Here is a 26257-nt window from a genome sequence, read left to right as displayed (position 1 = left end):
AGAGCATTGTCATATAAACATTGGCTCAACTTGACACCAGTTTTATGGTTTAGATATGAGGTGTCTCCCAAAAGCTCATGTGTGAGACAATGTTGGAATCTGGGCATGGACTGAAATCTCTGAAACTGTGAGTACCAAATAAACTCCCTTCTCTATTTGTTCTTGTTGGGTCTTTTGGTCACAGGGATGAAAAAGCTGACTAAAACAGCCAGGATGATGAATGCCGTGTGAGGTGCCCATTCCAGAGCAGACAAAGCAGTGACCTTTGCTGGGTGCAGCCTCGACACTGACTTCCTCCTACAGCTTCCCCTTTTATGGACTCAGGAGTGGGAGAGAGTCCCCCAGGCCCACCTAGAAAGGAGCACTCACTCCTTTCTTGTGCCCCTAACTCTTGAGCTGCAGTAGTAGGGCCTGCACTCCCCAGCTGAAGTGGGAGAAGTTGTTCACAGGCTTGAGTGGACCCTGGGTCCTTGAGGAGCCAGTTTGTCTGCACAGACTCCAGGGCTGCTGAGGTTTAGCCGTAGGGTTGCTGGGGTTGGAAGTCTTCATCTTTTAGAAGGTCTGAGGCAACGTGGCCTGGTACAATCCCTGCCCCAAGGAGCTGCCCATAATGGAGGGTCTGGCTTCTGGGGTTCTAGAAGCAGCACTTGGTGTACATGTCCAGTGAGGGAGGGCCTGAGTGACCACTACCCTCCTTTATATGTGGGCTGGAGTAGACTGCATCATGACAGTATCAAGAGGATTCAAAGGCATAAGCAGAGGGTTCTTACAGTCTTTTAAAAGTCACTATTTCCTGATCTCTCTCCTTTTTATTTTTATTTTCTTGTGGTGCTGGGATGGAATCCATGGCCTGGCACATGCTTGGCAAGCGTGCCACATCTGAACTTCACCCCAGCCATCTGATCTGACTCCTAACACAAAAGAGGTCATCAGTGTGAGTATTCAAATGTCAAATAATACCAGTGCACATTTATTTATTTATTTAAACCTTTCTTTTATTTATTTTTATGTGCTGCTGAGAATCGTACCCAGTGCTTCACATGTACCAGGCAAGCACTCCACCACTGAGCTACAACCCAGCCCCCCAGTGAACATTTATTGAGCACTTTCTCTGTGCCAAATCCTTCCCTTGGGTTATCTAGATAAAATTTTACAGTCCCCCAAGTAACTGCTATTATGACCTTTCCATCAATGAGACCAAGCCATAGAGATGTTGAGCAACTTCCCCAAGGTCACACAGGTAATAAGAAAAATGTAACTTTTCATATTCAGAGACCTAGTTTAGCCAGGAATAGGGAGAGGAACAAACAGTTTGTTGAGGGAGAAACTCAGGAAGAGACAAAGACCCCAACACCCACCAGTTACCCCAAATAGTTCAGAACCACGGACAGTTCCGGGGGCTTGGGTTTCAGGGTCGTGGAGTGGCAAGTCTCCTAAGGTGTAGGTTGCAAGTGGGATCTAGGTAATTTTCCCCGGCCAGCTCCCGTCTGCTCCAATGGGGCGGGGGCCCGCCCGCAGGGCCGGGCGGGGCTGTGCTGCCATCTGGAGCCACTGCTGCCGGCGGCCACTGTTAGGGAGCAAGCGGCGGGAGCGCACGCAGTGCTGGAAGGAGTGCAGTCGCCGCCGTCGCCGCCGCTGCGGCGGCACATGGGCCGGCCTCGCCGCCGCTGCTGCCGCCGCCCCTAACCCCGGCGGCTGGGGTCTTACAGCCTCCCGCGGCTCCGGCCACAAGACCGGCCATGTCTCTCGGAGGAGCCACCGAGCGCAGCGTCCCAGCCACCAAGATTGAAATTACCGTGTCCTGCCGGTGAGCGGGCCGCGCTGGGGAGGCTTAGGCACTGGCACTGCCCCAGCCCCAAGCTGCTGCGGGTCTCAGCGCAAATAGAGGCTAGACTCTGGGGGGAGAGGCAAGGGAACTATAGGATCACGGCTGAAAATGGGAGTCGCTAGCAGGATCGAGGAGGGCTCTCCTTGGGCAACCCCACCCCACAAGAGGGCTCAGTCTACTGACTGACTCAACGGGTGGGTCGTTGGGATCCGGTAGGAGCTGGGCCCCGGGAGGACAAAGTTTTGGGGTGAATCCCCTTTTCTGGGTTCTTGGAGACAATGTGGGCACATATGCATCTAGTTTGCAGAGGTTTGGTTCCTGGGCAGAGGTTTCTGGTAGCTGTCCAGAGTGCTGACAGCGCTGACGACCCCCACCCCACCCCCATCCCCGCAACACATTGAGGGGTAGTAACGGAGGAGGTGGGTGCGACTGGAGCCCCGTGCCTCCTCCGGATGCCCGACTTGGGGCAGTGTCCAGGCGGTGGGCTTCAGAATGATTCACCCTCTGTCCGTCTGTCTGTCGCTTTTCTCTAGGAATCTGCTAGACCTCGATACCTTCTCCAAGTCCGACCCCAGTAAGGCTCCAGGACTGGGAGGGGAAACTTGGGATCCGGTGTGACCCAGGGGGCAGGTGGGAGCAGCGGAGGGGTGGGAGGGGTGCGGGCCGACCTGATGTCCTTCCGTCTTCCCCCCCCACCCGCAGTGGTGGTGCTTTACACCCAGACTCGGGCCAGCCAGGAGTGGCGGGAGGTGAGTCCAACAGCCCCCTTTCAGCCCAGAGCCTTTCCTGTCCCCTGGCGCACCCCAGTGCTGATCCTCTGTACCCCCGCCCAGTTCGGACGGACCGAGGTGATTGACAACACGCTGAATCCAGACTTCGTGCGCAAATTCGTCCTCGACTATTTCTTTGAAGAAAAGCAAAATCTGCGCTTCGATGTGTGAGGCCCCGCCCAGAGTTCTGGCTTGACCCGCCTCCCGACCTGGATCCGCCTGCAATTCTGGCTGGTCCCGCCCCCGCCTCGCCTCTGGGCCTGGCTCCTCCCCCAGGCCACGCTAGGTCCCACTTTGAACTGCTCCACTCTAATCTTAGGTCGCCCCCAGGCCAGATCCAGTCTCACTCACTCTACAGACTCGGCCCTGCCCACTATCCCAACCAGTAATTTAGCACCACCTCGGCGGTGGCCCCCTACCATATGACTCCGCTCTCAGTAGCACCCGCCCCCCCCCCTTGGTCTCTAACCAGTCCTGACTGCGACCCTAACACCTGTCTCAAACGAGATCCAAGTTGAATTCCATCCCAGGCTTCCCCTCCCTCCACCCAGTATTAGCCAACAAGATCCCTTTCTGGTCTCTCTCCCTCATAGCCCACCCCACGCCAGTTCCGCTTTTTCCCCAGGTACAACGTCGATTCCAAAACCAACATCTCCAAACCGGTAAGCGAGCGTCCCCTCGTGGGCTGGCAGGGCGCAAAAAGGCACTCAGATGTATTCAACAACCTCCCCAGAACTTCTCCTACCCATCGACCTACTCTCTTGAGGCCCCTAATCTACTCTCCCTGCCCTCTTCTGCTCCTGCCTGGGTTTCCTGCTCACCCCCCTTACTCACTGCTTCTCTTCCTTCTCGGCCGCGCTGGGACCTGCAGAAGGTGAGGCTGGAGAGAGCAGGACAAGGGGATGGGGGTGGGACCCGTTACTGACCAAGAAGCACACCTGGTCTGCAGACCTCTTCCCTCCAGGATCCATTAAAGCACACGCAGGGCGGTGGCCTTGCAATGCTTCACCGCCTCAGAACTACCCTGGTCAAGTGCAGCTGTGTCCCCAGGACTGGGCTGGGATTCGGGCCCCTTCCCCGTCTTGCTGACTCCGGTGTCTTGGCACAGGATTTCCTGGGACAAGCCTTCCTGGCTCTAGGAGAAGTGATCGGAGGCCAGGGCAGCCGCGTAGAGCGACCCCTCACGTGAGCTGAATGGGAAGGGATGCAGGGGAGGACCGGGCACCACCAAATTTCCCTCCCTAGGACACTGCTAATTGATAATCAGTGGAGACTGGGATTGCCCCTAAAGGGAGCTTTCACCAGCTCCTATCAGGCCCCTGAGAAAGCCTCATCTCTAGAGCTGTGCCCACATCAGTCTCAGGCCTGACATCCTCTATCACTGTCACTCTTTTTCTAAACCTGATTCAACATTTTTTTTTAAATTTTTTTTTTTTTGAGAGAGAGAGAGGAGAGAGGGAGAGAGAGGGAGAGGGAGAGGGAGAGAGAGAGAGAGAGAGAGAGAGAGAGAGAATTTTTAATATTTATTTTTTAGTTCTCGGCAGACACAACATCTTTGTTTGTATGTGGTGCTGAGGATCGAACCCGGGCCACACGCATGCCAGGCGAGCGCGCTACCGCTTGAGCCATATCCCCAGCCCCAACAACATTTTTTTTTAATATTTATTTTTTAGGTGTAGATGGACACAACACAATACCTTTATTTTTATGTGGTGCTGAGGATTGAACATGGGCCCTGCCCATGCTAGGCGAGCGCTTTACCCCTGAGCCACAATCCCAGCCCCTCAATTTTTGTAAATGTTTTTTGTTTGTTTGTTTTTGGTACTGGGGGATTGGATCCAGGGTGCTTAACCACTGAGCCACATCCCCAGCATTTTTTATATTTCACTTAGCGAGAGGGTCTCAGTAAGTGCTTAGGGCCTTGCTAAGTTGCTGATGTTGGCTTTGAACTTGTGATTCTCCTGTCTCAGCCTCCTGATCTGGGAGGATTACAGGTGTGCACCACCATGCCCAGGTCTTGATTCAACTTTTAAGATCCACTTCCAAGCCTCTCTGCACTGGGAAGCTTCCTCTGACTAAATCAAATCCTCAGCATCTCCATTACATTCATGATGTTATTAGCCTGTTTTGAATACAACAGTATTCCAGGCTCCAGGGATCCCCCATTCCACCAGTTCTACTGGGCACGTACTCTGTCAGCCACTGTTCAAGGGGCCAGAGTTGCAATGATGAACAAAAAACAGGAACGTTATGCTCTAGTTGGGGGTAAGGCATACGAAACAGTACAAAATAGACATGAGTAGGTAAATTACATAAGGGGAGGCAGAGTAGAGTGGAGTAAGAGGGAATGGCGGGGTAGGTGGGAGGTGCAGTATTCAGTAGGCTGGTCAAGAACGCCTCACAGACTAGTAACTTTGGAGCCACAACTTGATGGAGGTGAGGGAGTCCACAGAGAAAAGCCTAGGATTCAAAGAACAGTGGGAACCCGGTTGAGGTGGTGCACCCCTGTAATCCCAGCAGTCCAGGAGTAGGAGGACTACAAATTCAAGACCAGCCTCAGCCACTTCACCATTTAGCAAGACCCTGTCTCAAAATAAAAAATACAACCCACTAGGGCTGTAGTGCAGTGATAGAGCACTTGCCTAGCATGGATGAGGCACTGGTTTGATCCTCAGCACCATATAAAAGCAAATAAATTAAATAAAGGTTAAATTATTTAAAAGATAAAAAAAACATAAAAAGGGCTTGGAAGGTGGCTAGTAGTAAACTGCCCTTGGGTTCAATCTCCAGAACACCAAAGAAGGGCAGGGAAAAATGAGTAGCTAGAGCTGAGGGAGGAGGTGGCAGGAGGAGCTGGGGTTGGAGAGTCACCTATGGGCTTGCCAGCCACTGCAGGTACTTGTACTGTGAGAGGAGGTCACTGGAGGATTCTGAGCAGTGAAACATGCTCTGACCATGCTTTCAAAGGGTGACCCCACTGCCAGGTTGAGAAGGAACTTGGGGTGGACAGAGGTCAAACTAGGGAGCCAATCAGAAGGCTGTCAGAGTAATCCAGGGTGGTAGCAGTGGAGGAGGAGACAGGTGATCAGATTCTGGGTGTGATTCAAAGATGGAGCCAACAGATTCCTGACGGATTGAATATGGTTATGAGAGGAAAAGAGGAATTAGGATGAGACCAAGGCCTTTAACCTGAACACCAGGAAAGATGGGTTATGCCACCAGTTGAGATGGTTGCAAGGGGAGGAACCAGCTGTGGAGAAGGATTCAATCAGGAATTCAGTCTGCCATGTTAAATTTCATAAGTTCTATTAGACATGGAGGAGAGGTGTCAAATATGTCACGTGAGTCTTAGATGTTCTTTTAAGGCCATAAGACTTGGTACCTGTTACCTGCATATCTTCTTAAAAGAAATAGTTGTTATTTGTTTTTTAAATATTGCAGTTGGGCTGGGGATGTGGCTCAAGTGGTAGCGCGCTTGCCTGGCATGCGTGCGACCCGAGTTCGATCCTCAGCACCACATACAAACAAAGATGTTGTGTCCACCGAAAACTGAAATATAAATATTAAAATTAAAATATTAAAATGTAAATATTAAAATTCTCTCTCTAAAAAAAATAAATAAATAAATATTGTAGTTGTAGAAGGACAAATACCTTTATTTTTATTTATTTTTATGTGTTGTTAAGGATTGAACCCTGTGCCTCCACAGATGCTAGGCAAGCACTCTGCCACTGAGCTACAGCCCCAGTCCAAGAAATAGCTATTATTAATGCCTTTTTGTTTTCCACTGAGCGTACACTACTGAATGAGTGAAAAAGTTTGGGGTTTACCATGTGAGTCTTGCAGCACTAAAGATATTTTGGATAATCAGTTATGAGAGCAATTTCTGTATAAACAGCCTTAAATGGAATATTGTTTTAAGATCATACTTCCCTGGGCTGGGGCTATAGCTCAGCAGCAAAGTGCTTGCCTAGCATGCGTGAGGCACTGTGTTTGATCAGCAGCGCCACATAAAAGTAAACAAATAAAATAAAGGCATTCTGTCCATCTACAAGTATAAAATTTTTTTTAAAAAAGATCATACTTCCCACCCTCACAAAAGTAGCCATGTTGCAATGAAACTGGTAATTTTTAAAAACTGTTTATAGACTTTTATTTTATTTATTTATATGTGGTGCTGAGAATCAAACCCAGTGCCTCACACATGCCAGGCAAGTGTGCTATCGCTGAGCCACAGGCACAGCCCCTTTAATTTTTTTTTTGTAATTTTTTTTTTTAAGAAGGGTGATGGGGGTATAATTGCTCAAAGGCAGAGCACGCACTTAGCATGCTTGAGGCTCTGGGTTTAATATTGTGCAAGGAAGAAAAAAAAAAAAGGAGGGGAGAGTGACCAACCCTGCCAAATGTTGCTACCAGTCAATAAAATGAGGATTGGGAATTGGCTGCTGTATTTAGCAATATGGAGATCACTGGTGACACTGGTGAACATTTTGGGATTTTTTTTTGTGGGGGGGTTGCTTGGTTTTGTTTTAGTACCAGGGATTGAACCCTGGGCACTCTACCACTGAGCTACATTCTAAGCCTTTTTTATTTTTTTATTTTGAGACAGGGTCTTTCTGAGTTCCCAGGCTGGCCTCAAACTTGCCATCCTCCTGCTTCAGCCTCTGGAATAACTGGTATTACAGGATGGTGCGAGAAACCATGCCAGCCTGACAAGCTAGTTTTGAAGGGGAGGTGGAAATTAGAAAGGTTTAGAAGAGAATGGAAGAAGGAACTAGGAGTGAAGGCCTTTTTCTTTTCTCTCTGAAAAGAGAGAAAAGAAGAGATGGCTGGAGCAGGAAGTGAGGTCTAGAATAGGTTTGACATTTTTTAACATGAGAAAAATCACACTTTTTGTTGATGGGAATGAACCAACAGATACTGAAAAGTCGATGCAGCAAAAGAAGGGAGAGCTGGGCACAATGGCACAGCCTGTAATCCCAGCAACTCAGGAGGCTGAGGCAGGAGGATCCCAACCTCAAGGCCAGCCTCAGCAACTTAGCAAGACCCTGTCTCAAAATAAAATAAAATAAAAAGAGGGCAAACTTGCTGGAGCAATGTCCCTGTGCAGACAAGATGGTATGGGATAAAGTACACGGCAGGGGGATAAAGAGGCACAAGCACCATGCATTTATAGCAACTGTGGGAAGGCACAGTTGTGTGGGTGAAGACACTGGTGGCAGGGGAGGTGTGGTGGTGGGTGGACTTTCTCTTCTGGTTGCTTCAGTTTTGTCAGTGAGTAGGAAACAAGGTCACCAGCTAAGAGTGAGGATGGTGGAGGAGGCTACAGAGGTTTGAGGAAAAAAGAGAGAAACTTCCATCCACATAGAAGGCTTGGGGACATGTAGTATGACTATCAGGCAGCATTAAGAACCTTCTTCTTTGTGTGTGTTTTTTTTTTTTTTTTTTTTTTTTTTTTTTTTGTGTGTGTGTGTGTGTGTGGGCTTAGGAATAGGACCTAGGGCCTGGTACAAGTTCAGCAAGTGCTCTGCCACTGAGCTAAGCCCCCAGCCCTTAAGGGCCTTCTTGCAGTGCATGATCTTACATTTAAAAATGAGACCAACTTGGGCTGGGGCCAGGGACTGTGTAATTCCAGAGACCTGGGAGGCCAAGGCAGGAGGATTGCAAGCTTGAGGCCAGCCTCAGCAATTTAGAAGGCCCTACGCAACTTAATGAGACCATGTCTCAAAATAAAAAGGGCTGGGCATGTAGCTTAGTGATAAAGTGCCCCTGGGTTCAATTCCTAGTACCCAAAACAAGCAAAGTAAGTATTAAACACACACATTTGGGATGGGGGGTGTAGCTCAGTGGTAAAATACTTGCCTAGCATGTGCTATGCCTTGGGTTCAATTAAAAAAAAAAAAAAAAAAACTAGCATGATTATGTGTTTTCCTCTGGCCATGTTCAGTTACACAGGTGCAGTGTGGGTTAGGCAGTCAGCTGGATTCTGCCAAATAAGTATATCAAGGTGAGGGAAGATCCAGAAGCTGATGAAGTCAAAGAAACTGCTTGACACTCTCATCTGAAAGATAGGGAAAATCTCTAACAAGCAAGTTAGAGATAGGGCTTGAACCTCCTGACCCAGCTTTCTTTCTCCACACTTTGGGTGTCAGGAATCACTGGCCCATATCAACAAGATCCCTTTCTGCTTGGGAAACCAAGACAAGTGGGGAATATGCATTTCTGTATGTACCCTGTAAACATATGGAAATGTCCCTCCTGGGGTCAGAAGAGGACAAGATTTCCCTTGTCTTTGTGTGTGAGTGTGTGTGTGTGTGTGTTTGGAGGGATAGGTACTGGGTATTGAACCCAGGGGTACTCTGCCACTGAGCTATAACTCCAACCCTTTTTATTTTGATACAGGGCTTGCTAAATTACAGAATGTCTCCCCACATTGCCCAGGCTGACCTTGAATTTGCAGTTCTCCTGCCTCAGAGGTCTTCTATGTTGCTGGGATTACAGGTGCTATTGCACCTGGTCCCAGTGACCCCCCTTTTTTGGTACTGGGAATTGAATCCAGGGGTGCTTTACCACTGAGCTATGTCCCTATCCCTTTTTATTTTTCATATTAAGACAAGGTCTTGCTGGGCATGGTGGTGCACATCTGTAATCCCAGCAGCTTGGGAGGCTGAGATAGGAAAATCACGAATTTAAAACCTGCCTCAGCAAAATCGAGGCTCTAAGGTTTCAGTTGCTTAGAGCCTCGCTTTTGCTGAGGCTGGCTTTAAATTCGTGATTTTCCTGTCTTAGCCTCCCAAGCTGCTGTGATTCTCATTTCATAGAGGAGAAAATTAAGGACCCAGATACTCATATATCTTCATAGCCTATTACAGGTGGTCTTTAAATAAAATACAAAAAGGGTTGGGGATATGGCTCAGTGGTTGAGTGTCCCTGAGTTCAATCCCCAGTACCAAAAAAATAAATAAATAAATAAAGTGTCTTGCTAAGTTGCCCAGGCAAGCCTCAAATTCGTGATCCTCCTGCCTCAGCCTCCCAAATTGCTGGGATTATAGGCATACATCACTATATCCGGTTTCCCCTCATCTTTTTAAATCTCACTCTTCATTGTCTTCAGAAAACAAAGCCACTTTGACCTAAAAAAACAAACTTTTGTCCCTGGTTCTAGATAGAAAGTCCTCTTCTTCATTCAGAATTGTTATACTCAGAACTGGTCATCCTCTACTATGACATTCCACGTCCTGCTGAAAGCTGAGGGCAGAATCTAGCAGAGCTGTCCCAGAGCACCTGGGACACAATAGGTTCCAGGTTCTGCTTGAAAGAACACCACTTCCTATCTATAATGCTTACAAATTGCTTTTCTTTCCATTCGCTTACTCATATATCTTCATAGCCTATTACAAGTGGTCATGATTTTCATTTCATAGAGGAGAAAATTAAGGATCCAGAAATGGGAAGTAACTCGTCAAGGGTCACACAGCTTGAAAGTCACAAAATCCACCCTGAGACCACTTACTCTAACTTCCATGTCTTTTGCACACTATTCTTATGAGATGTCTCCCTTGGTTAAGCTAGATCCTTCCTGAGTCAAAGTCAGGTCTTCTCCCACAAGATCATCTAGGACAGGAGGAGACACATTTAGGAGACTGTCAGTAAATGGCAGATGGAGTCCCCTGGCCCATCTAACCCTCGAATGGCTGCCCCAGTCTTTGTCATCTACCCTCAGTCCTCTCACTAAGAGGCTTTTTCTGCTTCCAGGGGTGTACCGGGCAAGAAGTGTGGGACCATACTGCTGACTGCAGAGGAGCTTAGCAATTGTCGGGTCAGTAGGGGCCACATGCTAGATGCAGGAGCTCCCTTCTCTACTGTTAGTCCCTTGAGCGGATTGTCTGAAGGCTGGGTCTCAACAGCCCAACTTTATCCATCCCTAGGACATTGCCACCATGCAGTTGTGTGCAAACAAGCTGGACAAAAAGGACTTCTTTGGGAAATCAGATCCCTTTCTTGTGTTCTACAGGAGCAATGAAGATGGCACGTGAGTCACAGCTCTCACAGGTCTTAGGCGAGGTGTGGGGCACGTGCTTGACAAGTGGGACTCTCAGGAATCTCTGAAAGTGCTGGGCCCATCTCTGGACTCAGTGTTACCCCTAGGTCAGGATCTAGTACTCCTGCTTTCCTCCAGGTTCACCATCTGCCACAAGACAGAGGTTGTGAAGAACACGCTGAATCCTGTGTGGCAGCCCTTCAGCATCCCCGTGCGGGCCCTGTGCAACGGAGACTATGACAGGTCTGCTTCAACATGAGTGGGGACCAGGATATAACAGTGAGGTTCCTGGGCCCCAGGGCATTGGAATGGGTGAATGAAAGAGCACATGAAGAAATGATGGATGAGCAGATACATGAATGGATGGTCAGATAGGTAGATCACCTGGTGAATGGTGGATGGGAAGGTGAATGAATGGGTGAATGGATAATGGGACTGATGGGTAGACTTGTGGATGGACAGATAATGGATGGGTGATCAAATGGATGAGCTGGTAGATGGGTGATAGATGGGCATATGAGAATCTGTGGATTATTAGTGACAAATGGATGAGTGAAAAAACAGGTGTAATAGAAAAGGATAAATGGAGTGACAAGTGGATTGAGGGTTGGACAGATGAATGAATAGTAAACGGATAAATGGGTAGATTAGTGGATGAGTTAGTCGGTGGTGGGTGTAAAGTAGTAGGCTTACCAAAGAAACTAATGAATGGGTAGTGTGAAGATAAGTGGGTAGGAGGGAAGGTGGAAGGGTGGATGGGCACACAGATAGAGATACATAATTGGATGGTTATGCAAATGAGTGGATAATCAAACGGACAGATGTTACGTGGTTGGGTGTTTGGTTGGGTGGGCGAATGGACAGACAGGTGGGTGTTTTGTGTAATAGGAGTCAATGGATGGCTTATAGTTTGGTGGATAAAGAGATGGAGGAAGAGGCAGTTGAATTGACAAAAAGGCAAATGAATGGCTAGGTGGGTGGCTAGATGATTGGATGGACTGACACATTAACAGATATATGTGATGACTTAAGTATGGCAGTTAAGAACTAAGTCTTTGGAAGGAGGATGTGTTTAAATATCAGTTCAGTCACTACCATGAGGTCTTAGCCAAGTGACTCTTTTTTTTCATATCTCCATTTCCTTATCCAAAAGTGTGAATAATTATTTTGCGCAGAGTGGTTGTTCAATTAAATGAGACAATTTGTGAAAGTGCTGAGAACTGTGCCTGGAATACAACAAGACCCATCAATGGGGAAAGAATACTAACAGTGGTTCCCAAAGCACAAGTAGTCATGATGTAATTAGTGGTGATTTGGTATACGCATGGACTCAGGAAGGAAAGATGCACAGAAGATTGAAAAATGAACACATTGGGGCTGAGATTGTGGCTCAGTGGTACAGCGCTTGCCTGGTGTGCATGAGGCACTGGGTTTGATCCATAAATACCACATAAATATAAAATAAAGATATGATGTCAACCTAAAACTAAAAAATAAATATTAAAAAAAGAAAGAAAAATGAACACATTGATGGAAGGACAAATGGCTGGGTTGAGGTGACTAGTGTATGGTTAAGTGACTGGGTTTGTCTCTGGGATTTAACCTATACATCCTGCCTGTATTTACCTTATGCATTTCAGAACAGTGAAGATTGATGTGTATGATTGGGACCGAGATGGAAGGTAGGACAGCTCCATGTGTCCCTTGCTCCTGTACTTAATCAGAGCAGTTCCCTAATTATATGTGGTACATTTGCCAGGAACCCCAAAGCAGCCTTGGGAGCCAGGAAGGGTGATGAATAGATGTCAGGGTCTTGGTACAGCTGACCCCTCAGTTGTCTCTCTGGTGCTATCTCCTTTTTCTTCCCCGCCTGGCCCTACCCCTACAGCCTTGCTGTCCAAGTAGGAGCTTAGAATAGGGGGAATAACTGGCGGAGTTCAGGCCTGGCTTCAGACCAGCGCAGCGGCTGCTGACCCACCTCTGTCCTCTTTACAGCCATGATTTCATTGGTGAGTTCACCACGAGCTACCGGGAGCTGAGCAAGGCCCAGAACCAGTTCACGGTATATGAGGTGAGAATCAGGCTGTGCAGGGTGACCTGGGCCTCTGCCCCAGTGTGCTCGGCCTACAGTTCCTTCCATGCCCATTTCCACTGTCACTCTTACTTTCCTCCTTCTAGGTACTCAACCCTCGGAAAAAATGTAAGAAGAAGAAATATGTCAACTCGGGAACAGTGAGTGCTCCCTAGAGTTTTAGCCCCCTTCGGGTCCTCCTGTCTCTGTCCCAGTGACAAATATTAGGAGCAGGGGGAGGCAATGGGCGCAGATCACTTGGATATAGTAATGGTGGGTACAAGGTGGCTCCATTTAAGTTTGTTTTTTCTCTCATCCAGGAAAATTTTTTCGATTTTTAAACTTTTGCAAAGTAAATTAAAAAAACACCTTAAATTAAGTTTCCAAATTCAATATATTTTTGGAAATCCAAATATGTTTCTGACAGCTTCCCCTTTTTTTCTTACAGAAGGGGGTGGGAGATAAGCTGGATGTGGTAGGGCACACCTGTATTCCCAGCAACCAGGGAGGCTGAGGCAGGAGGATCCCAAGTTCAAAGCCAGCCTGGGCAAATGAGTGGGAACCTTGGCAACTTAGTGAAACTCTGTCTCAAAATAAAAATGAAATGGACTAGAAATGTACTCAGTGTTCAGTCCTCAGTACCAAAAAAAAAAGTCAGGGGAAGATGGGGGACAGGGTGGGGCAGGAGTAGAATCATGTGCCTCCCAGCAGGAACCTCTCTCCAAAGCTTTATGAAGCTTCTCTCCCTTCTGCTGCCCCAACTGCCCTTTCCAGAGTGGCAGGGCCGCCTCTTCTATCCCACAGGTGACGCTGCTCTCCTTCTCTGTGGACTCTGAATTCACTTTTGTCGATTACATCAAGGGAGGGTGAGTCATAGACCAGCTGTAGGCTGAAAGCCCCACAGTGGGTTTTCCTATCTTTAAATGGTCAGGGCCCAATGAGACTGTAAACTACTCAGCATGCTAACTTGACTGTTAGGTAAAGTGCAAAGTGTGGTCCCTCTGACTTTTCTTCATGGGGTTGCCTTTTGTCCTTATTTCCCACGCCCCCTATGGATGGCTGCCAGATCAAGGCTCACCACTGGTGGCCCCAGTAACCAAATGCCTTTCTATAAAAGCTATGGCTAGGGATTCAGGATGGAGCATGTGTTTGGCATGCACAAGGCTCTGGTTTTAATCCCAGCACCTAGAGGGGGAATGGGGAGCAGGGAATGATGGCTAGAGAAGAAGCAGAGTTCAAGAGAGGGAAAAGCTACATAGACTACAGGGGACATTTTGCTCCACTCAGAGAAACTAGGCAGACCTGGAAATGTACTTTGCTTCTCTGAACCTCACTTTCCTCCTATGTAAAATGGAAAGTTTAATCACTACTTTGGGGCTATAATAAGGGTTAAATTATATTACATGTACTACACTTGTCACAGATAAATGACAAGGGGCTAGATAAGTGATAAGTGGCTGGATAAAATAATATGAGGTATGATGGGAAAGGAAGAAAAGCATTCAATTCTTCTACCCAAAGTGGGGTCCATAGTTGCGCTAATAGCATGCCTAGGGAGTTTGTCACCTCCACCCAGACTGCCTGGGTCAGTATCTGCATTGAACACGAGCCACAAGTGAGCTGTATGTATAATAATGTCTCAGAATTGCTAGTGTCATAGCTGTTAGTCCCTCACTACTCTATCCCTGAACTTCTGCAACAGGACCCAGCTCAACTTCACAGTGGCTATTGACTTCACGGCTTCCAATGGTGAGGCATGGATGGGGGAACGAGGGATGGGAGGATTCCAGGGGAGTCCTGAGGGATTGGGCTCACTTCCAACCTGAGTATAGGAATTTACCCACCCAGCTGGGCAAGGTGGTGCAGGCCTGTAATTCCAGTGGATGCTGGAGGCTGAGGCAGGAGGATTACAAGTTCAAGACTATCCTCAACAATTTAGCAAGGTCCTAAACAACTCAGCAAGACCCTGTCTTGAAATAAAAAGTAAAAAGGGCTGGGGATGTGGCTCAGTGGGTTAAATCTCTGATATCTAATAATAATAATGAGGGAGTATGGGGTAGAAGGTGGATAAATGGATAGATGGATGGATACATACAAGGATAAACAGGTGAAAGGTGAATGATCCAGGTGACCATGAGGCTGAGGCTCCTGTGTCCCTACAGGGAATCCCCTGCAGCCTACCTCCCTGCACTACATGAGTCCCTACCAGCTCAGCGCCTATGCCATGGCCCTCAAGGCAGTGGGAGAGATCATCCAGGACTATGACAGTGACAAGCTCTTCCCAGCCTATGGCTTTGGGGCCAAGCTGCCCCCAGAGGGACGGATCTCTCACCAGTTCCCCCTGGTATGGTATGGGTCACAGACTACACTGCGTGCCCTGGTGTCTGGCCCACACAAGTTGACAAATTTCTTCTATGTACATTTCTTTGAAGGGTGAGGGACTTCAGAGGAGCAGGGAGCTGTGAGAGGGTGGCAGAGCAGGGAAGGAGGGCAGGGCTGGGTTTGGAGGGGTGCATGAAAGGAACTGGTGGCAAAAGGAAGGGGTAAGCTGGGATCAGAGCACTCCTGGGTGTACCCTGGTTGGGCTCAGTTTGGCAGGACATCTTCTTTGGCAGAATAACAATGATGAGGATCCCAACTGTGCGGGCATCGAGGGCGTGCTGGAGAGCTATTTCCAGAGCCTGCGCACTGTGCAGCTCTATGGGCCCACCTACTTTGCTCCTGTCATCAATCAGGTGGCCAGGTAAGGGAACTGGCGGTGGCTAGGGTCAGCGATGGGGCCCAGATGGGGAACTGCCTCCCCAAGTTCACTCTAAGGTGAACTGGGTTTTAGAGATTAGGAAAAAGTTTCAGTGTAGGGACAGGCCTTGGGACAACAAGGTTACTTAATAACTTATTGTGGGATAGAGAAGGTGTCAATAAACTACTCCAACTTTGTCTGTGGGAATGAGGACCCTGACCTTGAGTCGGTATTGACTTTGCGTAAGGAAGGAGACTCTGCCTACCCTGGTGGAGGTACTGGTGTGAGATCCTTGCTCCACCTCTCACTAACCACAGGAGCGTAAGCAGCTTAGTCTTTTTAAGTACCTCCCTTTCTTTCTTCCTTCCTTCCTCCCTTTCTCCCCCCACCCCCACTTTCGGATCACAGTAGTGGCTTCTTTCTTTTTGGTATTAGGGAATGAACCAAGGGGCACTCTACCACTGAGCCCTTTTTTTCTTTTCTTTTTTTTTTTTTTTGGTGGGGGCAGTATCAGGGATTGAACTCAGGGGCACTTGGCCACTGAGCCACATCCCCAGCCCTATTTTGTATTTTATTTAGAAACAGGGTCTCACTGAGTTGCTTAGGGCCTAACTTTTGCTGGGGCTGGCTTTGAACTCACGATCCTCCTGCCTCAGCCTCCTTTTTATTTTTTATTTTGAGACAGGGTCTTGCTATGTAGTTGCCAAGGCTGGCCTTGAACTTGTAACCTTCCTGCTTCAGCCTCCTGAGTAACTGTGATTTTAGGTGTGCATCACCATGCTAGGCAGTAGTGGTTTCTTTATAGGTTATTGAGAGGTTAGGTAATAACAACAACAACAAAATCATTAAGGTTGGGGCTGTAGCTGGGTGGCAGAGTGCTTACCTAGCATGTGTGAGGCCCTGGGTTCAGTCCTTAGCACCACTTAAAAATAAACAAATTCTGTCCATCTACAATTACAAAAATAGGGCTGGGGATGTGGCTCAAGCGGTAGCGCGCTCTCCTGGCATGCGTGCGGCCTGGGTTCATTCCTTAGCACCACATACAAACAAAGATGTTGTGTCCGCCAAAAACTAAAAAATAAATATTAAAAATTTAAAAAAACAACTACAAAAACAATTTTTAAAAAAATAGTTAGATAACCATGTAAGAAGTGGTCTAGCCCATAGTAAGTGCTTAGTTAATGGTAGATTTAAAACTCTCCAAGTTTTCAGGATAAAAATATACAGAGGAGACAAGTGCAATGGCACATGCCTGTAATCCCAGTGACTCAAGAGGATTGCAACTTTAAGGCTAGGCTCAGCAATTTAGCAAGATCCTGTCTCAAAATAAAATAAAAAGGGCTGGAGATGTGACTCAGTGATAGAGCACCTCTGGGTTCAATACCTAATCTCTCTGTGCCTATCTCCTCAAAATGAGAATAATAATATCTTCATGGCAGGGCTACATGAGGACTGATTAACACATACATGTCAAGCACCTTGAACAGTACCTGTCACATCATAAGTACTGTAAATGTCAGCTGTTGCTGTTGCTATTATTATCATTATTACTATGCAGAGGCCACCTGCAGGGTGCTCAGCTCTCTGCTGAGGCACTGGAGATTCACAGATGAATCAGACCTAGTCCCTGCCCTTGGGAGTCCCTGCCTTGTTGCAGGAGATAGAAATATAAATAAAACATTACCTTCTGTAGGCCAGAGCTTCCCAGACTTTTCTAGCAAGTCACCTGTCAGCAAAGTCAAGAGACTATACCCCCTGGGGAAATCTGGGGCCACAACCCAAAGCAGCCAGGCTGAGAATCTCTTTGAAGTCTCTGTGTTTAATTTTAAAAATTCATGCAAATTTGCTGTTCTTCTCACATTGCATGTTAGCTGTAATTTCTTTTAAAGGTGTTTTAAGTTCACTTCTAGTTATCTAGCTTTATCCACCAAACCAAGCAGTAGGATGGAGGAGCTCCTTGGTGCCCTCTGGGGTTCGGGAACCCTCTTAGAGGAGCAGGCAGGCAATCTTAGTGGCTATGGCTGTACCCTAGAGGAGAGAGGAACAGGAGGAGGAACAGAGGGGACTGCTCAGCTGAGTCTAGAGGGAGAGCCGCACTTTACGAGAGAAGAAGAGCAGGTAATCCTGGTGGAAGGAATACCAGGTGAGAAGCACAGGGGCACATCAGGGAGCGCTGATCTGACTGTAGAGTGGATCTCCCACCCTCCAGGGAGTAAGCCAGAAATGGAGAGTGATGGTATCCAGAGGTCAGGCTCTAGTTCAGTTGGTCAAGAATAGGCTTGGACTTCAACTTCATCACCCGTTGGGGATGCTACTTAATATTGCTGAATATGAGTTTTCTCATTTTAAAAATAGGAATAAAGGGGGAAGCAGTGACTCAAATTTGTAATCCCAGTGATTTGGGAGGCTGAGGCAGGAGGATCACAAATTCAAGGGCAGCCTCAGTAACTTGGCAAGGACCTAAATAACTTAGTAAGACCCTGTCTCAAAATAATAAATGAAAAGGGCTGGGGATGTGGCTCAGTGGTATAGCGCCCCTAGGTTCAATTCCCGCCACCAAAAAATAATAATAGTAAATAAAATAAAAATAGGAATAAGGGCTGGGGATATAGCTCAGTGGTAGAATGCCTGCCTAGCATGAATGAGATCCTGGGTTCTATCCCTAGTTCAAAAATAAATAAATAAATCTAAAACGAGGAATAAGAGCCGGCATGGAAGCACATGTTTGTAATCCCAGTGGCTTGGGAGGCTGAGGCTGAGGCAGGAAAATGGCAGGTTCAAGGCCAACTTCAGCAGTTTAGCAAGACCCTGCCTCAAAATTTTTAAAATTTAGAACAATAAGGGCTGAGGATATAGCAAAGTGGTAGAGCACTCCTGGGTTTAACCTCCAGTACCATAGAAAAATAATAAATTAATCTTTACTGCCAGTCTGCAAGGTGGACACCCTTTTTAATGTACTGGGAATTTAATCCAGGAGCACTCTATTTTTTTATATTTTGTTTAGTTGTAGATGAACACAATACCTTTATTTTATTTATTTACTTTCACGTGGTGCTGAGGATGGAACCCATTGCCTCATACATGCGTGGTAAGCACTCTACCACTGAGCTACAACTCCAGTACCCACAGCCCTTTTAAAATTTGATTTTGAAATAGAGAATTGCTAAGTTTGGCCTGAACTTGAGATCCTTCTGCCTCATCTCCCAAGTCACTGGGATTATAGGCCCTGGGTTTTATCTCCAGGCCACAAAAACAAACAGATCCCTTCATGAGAGGACTCTTGTCCTGGGTGCCAGCTTCACCACTCCTTTGTGGTTCTTCATGTACTCCTAGAGTATGCTGTGTCTTTGCACTTGACATCCTTTCTTTCTGGAACACTTCCCTCCCTGCCATCACCCTATTCATTTTTGAAGTCCTAGGTCACCTGGCACATCCTTCAAGCCCTAACTTCAGTTCATCTCAGAGGTGCAAGTGTCTGCCTGCCCCAGGACGAAATTCTGTTCTTTCTACATGTGCAGCATGGAGCTTGATGCTGACACATGGAGGGCGGACAATGACTATTTGGGAAATGAGCAAGTGAGGAGAGAAAGCAATAGGCTTGGCTTCCAAGGAGGATAAGGCCAGAATTTAGGAAGTGGGCAGGGGCTGTTAAGGAGGATCATGAGCATGAGGATTATGATCCACTTCCACTTGGGGCCTTAGACAAACTGAGCTGGAGCTATGTGAATTCTGCACTCTGCTTGTCATGCCTGTCCTGACTTCTTGAGATCAGGCCCAAAAGAACTTTAGCTGTGATGAAAACGGTCTATAGTCGTGTTATCTTATATGGTAGTCACCAGTCACATATGGATATTGAACACTTGAATGGCTAGGGTGACCAAGAAACTGAGTTATGAATCCTATTTAATTTCATTAATGAATTAATTTGCAATTAGTTAATTTCTTATTTGGGGTACTAGGGACTGAACCCAGGGGACACTTTACCACTGAGCTACATCCTCAGTCCTTTTAATTTTCTATTTTGAGACAGGATCTCCCTAAGTGGTTGAGACTGGCCTGGAACCTGCAATCCTCCTGCCTCAGCCACCCCAATCATTGGGGTTACAGGTGTGGGCCACTGCATCCAGATAACTTCATTAATCTAAATGGCACAAATCTATCCTTTCTAATCCAAGACAGGAAGTCGAGAGACCAGGGTCTGCTTTCCCTCAATCTCAGTCTCCTTTTCTTCTTTTATATTTATTTTTTAGTTTCATATGGACACAATATCTTTATTTATTTTTATGTGGTGCTGAGAATCGAACCCAGTGCCTCATGCATGCTAAGCGAGTGCACTACCACTTGAGCCACATCCCTAGCCCCTCCTTTTTTTTCTTATATGTAAAATAAGGGGACTGGACTCGTGCTTTCTGAAGTCCTCTTCAGATGGAAAACTCCTGAATTCAAAGATGATGTGTGAGAGAAGGAAAAGGAGCATTCCAAACAGCTGTCAGACTACAGGGAATGGATGGAGTCAGCAGAGGAGGAGGAAAGAGAGGGAGCGGATGAGAGCAGGAAAGAGAAGCTTTCAGCCTTCACTCCTGGTCTTATATGAATATCAAAATCTTCCCAGAGATCCACATATCATGGCTCAGGGCTATTATCCTAGCTGCTCAAGAAACTGAAAAAGGAGAACCTTAAGTTTAATGTCATCTTGACCAACTTAGTAAGACCTTGTCTCAATGTTTAAAAAAATAAATTAAAATGGGGCAGGAGGTTTCGCTCAATGGCGGAGAGCTTACCTAGCATGCATGAGACCCTGGGTTCCATCCTCAGTACTACAAAAAAGAAAAAAATAAATCTTCCCAGAGGTTGATGAAGCCTGGTGTGATGTGTGGTCTGGCCCCTAGGTCCCCACAGCCACACAGTCCATTCTGTCACCCTAACTTCCTGTCCTCTAGACAGGGTGAACTTCCTGTAGTCCCACCACAGAGCTACTGGTCCATGCTGTACTCTTTCTGCCTGGAATGGTCCCACCCTTCACTTAGCCTCACCTCCATCTATTTTTTAAAATATTTTGTTTGGTTGTATATGGACACAGTATCTTTATTTATTTATTTTTTATGTGGTGCTGAGGATAGAACCCAGTGCCTCACAAGTGCTAGGCAAGGGCTCCACCACTGAGCTACAACCCCAGTCCTCACCTTCATCTTTAAACATCACTTCCTTAAAGAAGCCTTTGCTGGCCTCCAGGACCCTGTCAGGATCCCCTGCTATGTACTGTCCGAGCAGCATCCCCATCATCACAGCGCTCATCACAGTGGTGATTTTTATTTATTTTTTTGGTACTGGGGATTGAACCCAGAGGTGCTTTACCACTGAGCTACATCCCCACCTCCTTTTATTTTTTATTTTGAGACCAGGTCTTGCTAAGTTCCTCAGGACCTTGCTAAGTTACTGAGGCTGGCCTTGAGCCTGTGATCCTCCTGCCACAGCCTCCTGAGTTGCTAGGATTATAAGCATGTGCCACTGAGCCCAGCCACAATGGTAATTTTACACCTCTTTGAGTAGTCTCTGGATCAATGTCTGTCTGTTCCCTCCAGTGGGCTGACAGGAGGATTTGCTCTTTCCCTTCTTATGTTTCTATATTTCCTGCCATAGTAAGTGCTTAGTAAATATTAATGGGGAAGTGTAAGTCAGGGGCAGGCAGCCAGGTCAGGGAAAAGAACACAGGCTTCAAAAGCCCCTATTCCTGCCCACTGTTCACACTTTGGCTGTGGAAACTATGGGGCTGGAGTGTCCCCTTGGCCTCTCTGACTTTCAGCTGAATTCTGATCTTGGTCTCTCATGCAGGGCTGCAGCCAAGATCTCTGATGGTTCCCAGTACTATGTTCTGCTCATCATCACTGATGGGGTTATCTCTGACATGACACAGACCAAAGAGGCCATCGTCAGCGTGAGTCTGGAGGAGGGCTTGGCAGGGAGGAGTCACTGCTAACACTGTGATGGAGTTGAGATTTCTATCCTCCTTGTAATATAATAAGTTATACCTGCCAGTTTCATGGATGCTGGCAGAAGATACAGCATTCATGAAACTTTGTTATTCCCAGAAAAAGCAGTAGCTGGAGTAACAGCCTTCATGCTGATTCTCTAAGTTCCATTTCCAGTAGGATGATGTGAAGATGGCCAGATGATACTTGGAATCACTGCAGGTTGCATTATTAGAATTTAGGGAACATGAATCTTTTATAATGGGCAGGAGGCATGCTGCCCTGTGTTCCAGTGGGAGACCTTTTTCAAATTATACTGGATAGAAGAGACAGTGTATCTTTCAAAGCCACTTGACATATACACATCCTTTAAAAATAGTCTGGAACAAAGAGAATCAGAGCCTCTACTCATAAGATGTACAGGGAGAATTATCTCCCAACAGTCACCTCCCTTATTATGGCTGCTCACTCCAACAATTCCCCTCTCTCCCTACAGGCCTCCTCGCTGCCCATGTCTATCATTATTGTGGGTGTGGGACCAGCCATGTTTGAGGGTAAGATGGGGGGTGTCCATTAGGGGGACTAAGAACTGGGGTGATGGGAAAGGTCTAGGCACTGACCTGATTCACCGAACAGACAGGGTGAATGACCTGATGAAACCTTGGTTGAGTCACAAACCTGCTCATTTCCTCTTCATAACTAAGTTTGGAGATGCCAATACCAATATTTTTCCCCTGCTGCTCTGGGGAGGATTGAATGTGTGGGAAGGCACAGTAATATTTATAGTAGTGGTAGCAGTAGTAGCAGTAGTAGTAAGTAGTAGTAGTAGTAGTAATAGGGCTGGGATTGTAGCTCAAGGGTAGAGTGCCTGCCTAGCATGTGTGAGGCACTGGATTTGATTCTCAGAGCCATATATAAACAAATAAATAAAAAATAAAGGTCCATTGGCAACTTAAAATTTTTTTAATAATAATAATAACTCTAGGGCTGAGGTTGTAGCTCAGTGGTGGAGTGCTTACCTCACATGCATAAGGCACCGAGTTCAATTCTTTGCACCACACATAAATGGATAAAAGGTCTATCAACAACTGATAAAAAAAGAAAAAAATTTTAAAAATATAATAACAACTCCAAGTAGCGTCTAATATTTGTAGGACTTTCGCATGATGATTTTGAAGGGGTGGGATTGAAGAGGCCAATCAGCTTACAGTATTGTTTCTGCAGCAATGGAAGAGTTGGATGGCGATGATGTGCGTGTGTCCTCCAGGGGACGCTATGCAGAGCGAGACATTGTCCAGGTAACTGTGGAGAGATGGTAGAGCTGATAGGCACAGTGGGAAGGAAAGGCCAAGTAGGAAGTTACTGCTTTCTTAATCACCTTCCTTTCTCATTCATTGAATTTTTTTTTTTTTTTTTTTTTTTTTTTTTTGGTACTGGGCATTGAACCCAGGGGCACAATATCCCTGGAGTTCATCCCCAGCCTTTTTTTTTTTTTTTTTTTTTGAGACAAGATCTTGCTAAGTTGCTGAGGATCTCAGTAAATTGCTGAGGCTGAGGCTGGCCTTGAACTTGTGATCCTGCCACAGCTTCCTGAGTTGCTGGGATTACTGGCATGTAACACAGCTCCTCTGAACACATTCTTTTCAAGCTGGAAGGTTGCTGCCACCTTGGTGGATCCCTCTTGCAGGAGATCCCCAAGGTACCTGCCCTCTAGTGGAGGCAGCTGGTAATAACCACATAGCTAAATATCTGATGAGATTGTGATAAGTGCTTAGAAGGAATAAATAGCAAATGCCATGTGACAGCCAATAGCAGGGTATCTGACTTAGTAGTTGGGGAAGGCTTCTGTGAGGAAATGACACTTGTGCTGAGTCCTCAAGGAAGTTATAAGCTTACAGACAGGGAAGCAGCATGTCCTTAGGCCTGGATGCTCAGAGGAGGGTGACAGGATCACACTAAAGGACTAGAAGGGGCCTTGCCCTTCACAGTGAAGATCTGGGGCTTTGTTCTAAAGCTTTTGAAGGATTTCACATAAGGGAGTGAGATAGTCATATCTGCACTTTAAAAGGATTCCTCTGGTTGCTGGTGGAGGGTGGACTGTGGCAGGGTTAGAGAGGGCAGGTAGACTGATTAGTGAGAAAGCCTTGGAAGTGGCAGAGATGGTAAAGATCTGAATGAGGGCGGAAGCAGTGGGGATGGAGAGAAGTAGCAGGTTTAAAAAATATCTAAGAAAATGTCACCAGATTTGATGATTTGATTAGATAGTGACAAAGAGTGAGGGTAACTTGAAAGACGACTCAGTCTTCTCCTCATCAACAACTGAGTAATGGTCTCATTGACTGGGAAGGGAAAAGCTGGAGGAGGAGATTTGGCAGAAAGAGCTAGAATTCAGTTGGGAACACACTGAGTTTGAGGTATCTGTGTCAATTGAACAGAGAGGTGGTGTGGGCAACTAAATATTTGGCTCTGGACCTTTAAAAAGAGGCTGTGACTGAGTGCTGTGGCCCACACCTATAATCCCAGCTACAAGGCAGGTTGAGGCAGGAGGCTCACAAGTTTGAGGCCAGCCTAGGCAACTTGGTGAGATCCCATCTCAAAAGAAAAAATAAAAATAATTTAAAAGTAATTTTAAAAATAGACGGGGTGGGTCTATGTTTCTAAAAAGAGCATCCTGGACTGACTCATCAGGGAATAATTTTTCCTTCTTTTTCACTTCTCCCTCCCTTTATTAGCCTTTATTTGGCAGAAACAGCTAGAATTCAGTTAGGAACACACTGAGTTTGAGATATCTGCTCCCCTCTTGCTCCAACTCCCTTCCCTGGGCCTCCTCGGGAGTGGGATGTGTCCAGGAGGATGATATCCAAATGTAACAGAAAGGCAAAGAAATGTATGGCAAGACATGGCCTGAAAGTTGTTTCTGCCTGGACTGATTTGGCAACATGGGGCTCTAGTGACATTAGCAAGAGCAGTTTCAGTGGACTGTGGGAAGCCAGACTGGAATGGATTAAGAGCAAATAGAAGGTGAAGGAAAGTGGGTGGAGGGCTGGGGATGCAGCACAGCAGTACAGCATGTGTCTGGCATGCACAAATCTCTGGGTTCATCCCTCAGCACAGAAAACAAAACAAAAAGAGGATGGGGAAAAAATGAATGTAGACATCTGTCCAAGATTAGGGGAAACAGACGCTGGAGATTAGAGATGACACCTCCTTACTATCTCTTCCCTGGTCATGGCCCACACCTTCCTGTCTGTGCCTATCCCAGTTTGTCCCATTCCGAGACTATGTTGACCGATCCGGCAACCAGGTACTGAGTATGGCCAGACTGGCCAAGGATGTACTGGCTGAGATCCCGGAGCAGCTGCTGTCCTATATGCGTACCAGGGACATCCAGCCTCGACCCCCACCCCCTGCTAACTCCAGCCCAACCCCAGCTCCAGAACAGCCCTGAGGAGTCCACATATCCAATGTCTAGCACTCTGCTTGCCTGTCACCTACTGCGGAAAGCCAGAGGCACCTGGAGCCTTGGAGCCCTGGACCTCCTTGGGAGTGCCAACTAGGTGAATCAGCGCTGGTGGAAGAGCCCTTCACCCCCTCAACTGAAGAAGGGCCTGGCACTATCACCACCTGCCTGACTTCATGCCAGTAATAAATATGATCTTTACTCTACTTCAGTCTCATGGGTCTTGGAGAGCAAGACTAGAGGACCCTGGATCTGGGGCCACCCCAAGAGGGAGGGATCAAGGACATCTTCAGCTGGGTTAATCCCCATACTAACACACATTCTTCCAATCACCTGGATTTTTCAACACTTTATGAAATAAGCAAATGCTGGGCCAAGTGGTACATGCCTGTAATCCCAGCAGCTCTGCAGGCTGAGGAGGAAGATTGTGAGTTCACAACCAGCCTCAGCAACTTAGGAAGACCTTTTTTAAAAAATAAAAAAGGCTGGGGATATGGCTCAGTAGTTAAGTGCCCCGGGGTTCAATCTCCAGTACAAAAAAAAAAAAAAAAGAAGAAGAAGAAGAAGCAAACAAGTGGTAAAATATTTGCCTAAGCATGTGTAAGATGTAAGATCCTGAGTTCAATCCCCTCTACTGCTCAAAAAAGAGAAAAGAAATAAGCAGAGAGAGGCGCATATCTTTTGGAGGTTTCTGACCTCCAAAGTGGTTGGATTTAAGATGATTCTGTATCACTCTACTTTGATTCATTTATTTTGAAAAACATTTTTTTTTTTTTTTGGAGACAGAATCTTGCTAAAGTTGCCTAAGTCCTCCCTAAGTTGCTGAGGCTGGCTTTGAAGTTGTCTTCCAGACTCAGCCCCCCAAGTCACTAGATTATAGGCATGCACCACTATTCTGAAATTTATTTATTTATTTTTTATATTTTATTTTTTAGTTGTAGGTGGTTTAGTTATATATCTTTATTTTTCATTTTTATGTGGTGCTGAGGATGGAATCCAGTGCCTCACGCATGCTAGGCAAGCACTATCTCTAAGCCACAACCCCAGCCCACTATTCTGAAATTAAAAAAAAAAAAAATTAGATGTCAATGGACCTTTATTTTATTCATTTATTTATATGCAATGCTGAGAACCGAACCCAGTTCCTCACACATGCTAGGTAAGCACTCTACCACTGAGCCAGTACCCCAGCCCCATATTCTGAAATTTTTGAACTAATATAATAGCTAATATTTTCTTTGCACATTCACTGCATATTGGATACTGTGCTAGGTAATTAATAAGCATCACCTGTTTCTTAAAAAAAATTTTTAGTTGTAGATGAACACAATATCTTTATTTTATTTATTTTTGTGTGGTGCTGAGGATTGAACCCAGT

The 26257-nt window shown here is 46.5% G+C and overlaps 1 protein-coding gene across 1 annotated transcript; it reads left to right on the top strand.

The window, feature by feature from the left end:
- Positions 1-818: 818 nt before the first annotated feature.
- Cpne9 (copine family member 9) lies at positions 819-24944 on the top strand. The gene is made up of 21 exons (XM_076841253.1): positions 819-934; positions 1710-1807; positions 2362-2402; positions 2531-2577; positions 2662-2765; positions 3224-3260; positions 3707-3783; positions 10354-10417; positions 10527-10630; positions 10778-10882; positions 12280-12321; positions 12635-12710; positions 12818-12871; positions 13515-13576; positions 14413-14459; positions 14873-15054; positions 15326-15453; positions 21283-21385; positions 21916-21973; positions 22644-22717; positions 24682-24944. The coding sequence occupies exons 2-21, from the start codon at positions 1740-1742 to the stop codon at positions 24865-24867; spliced, it is 1659 nt and encodes a 552-aa protein (XP_076697368.1). The 5' UTR covers positions 819-934; positions 1710-1739; the 3' UTR covers positions 24868-24944.
- The last annotated feature ends 1313 nt before the right edge of the window (positions 24945-26257 follow it).

Source organism: Callospermophilus lateralis, chromosome 20 (assembly GCF_048772815.1).
Source record: "Callospermophilus lateralis isolate mCalLat2 chromosome 20, mCalLat2.hap1, whole genome shotgun sequence".
NCBI lineage: Eukaryota > Metazoa > Chordata > Mammalia > Rodentia > Sciuridae > Callospermophilus > Callospermophilus lateralis.
The sequence above is the reverse complement of the archived record's forward strand: the minus strand, read 5'-3'. Positions and strand labels throughout refer to the sequence as shown.

What these genes read in the sequence shown, in the direction of transcription:
- Cpne9 (XM_076841253.1), top strand. Translation starts at nt 1,740, where the DNA reads ATGTCTCTCGGAGGAGCCACCGAGCGCAGCGTCCCAGCCACCAAGATT. An exon ending in CCAGCCAGGAGTGGCGGGAG is followed by an intron (nt 2,578 to 2,661) that starts GTGAGTCCAACA and finishes ACCCCCGCCCAG; the next exon opens with TTCGGACGGACCGAGGTGAT. An exon ending in CAGAGCGAGACATTGTCCAG is followed by an intron (nt 22,718 to 24,681) that starts GTAACTGTGGAG and finishes TGCCTATCCCAG; the next exon opens with TTTGTCCCATTCCGAGACTA.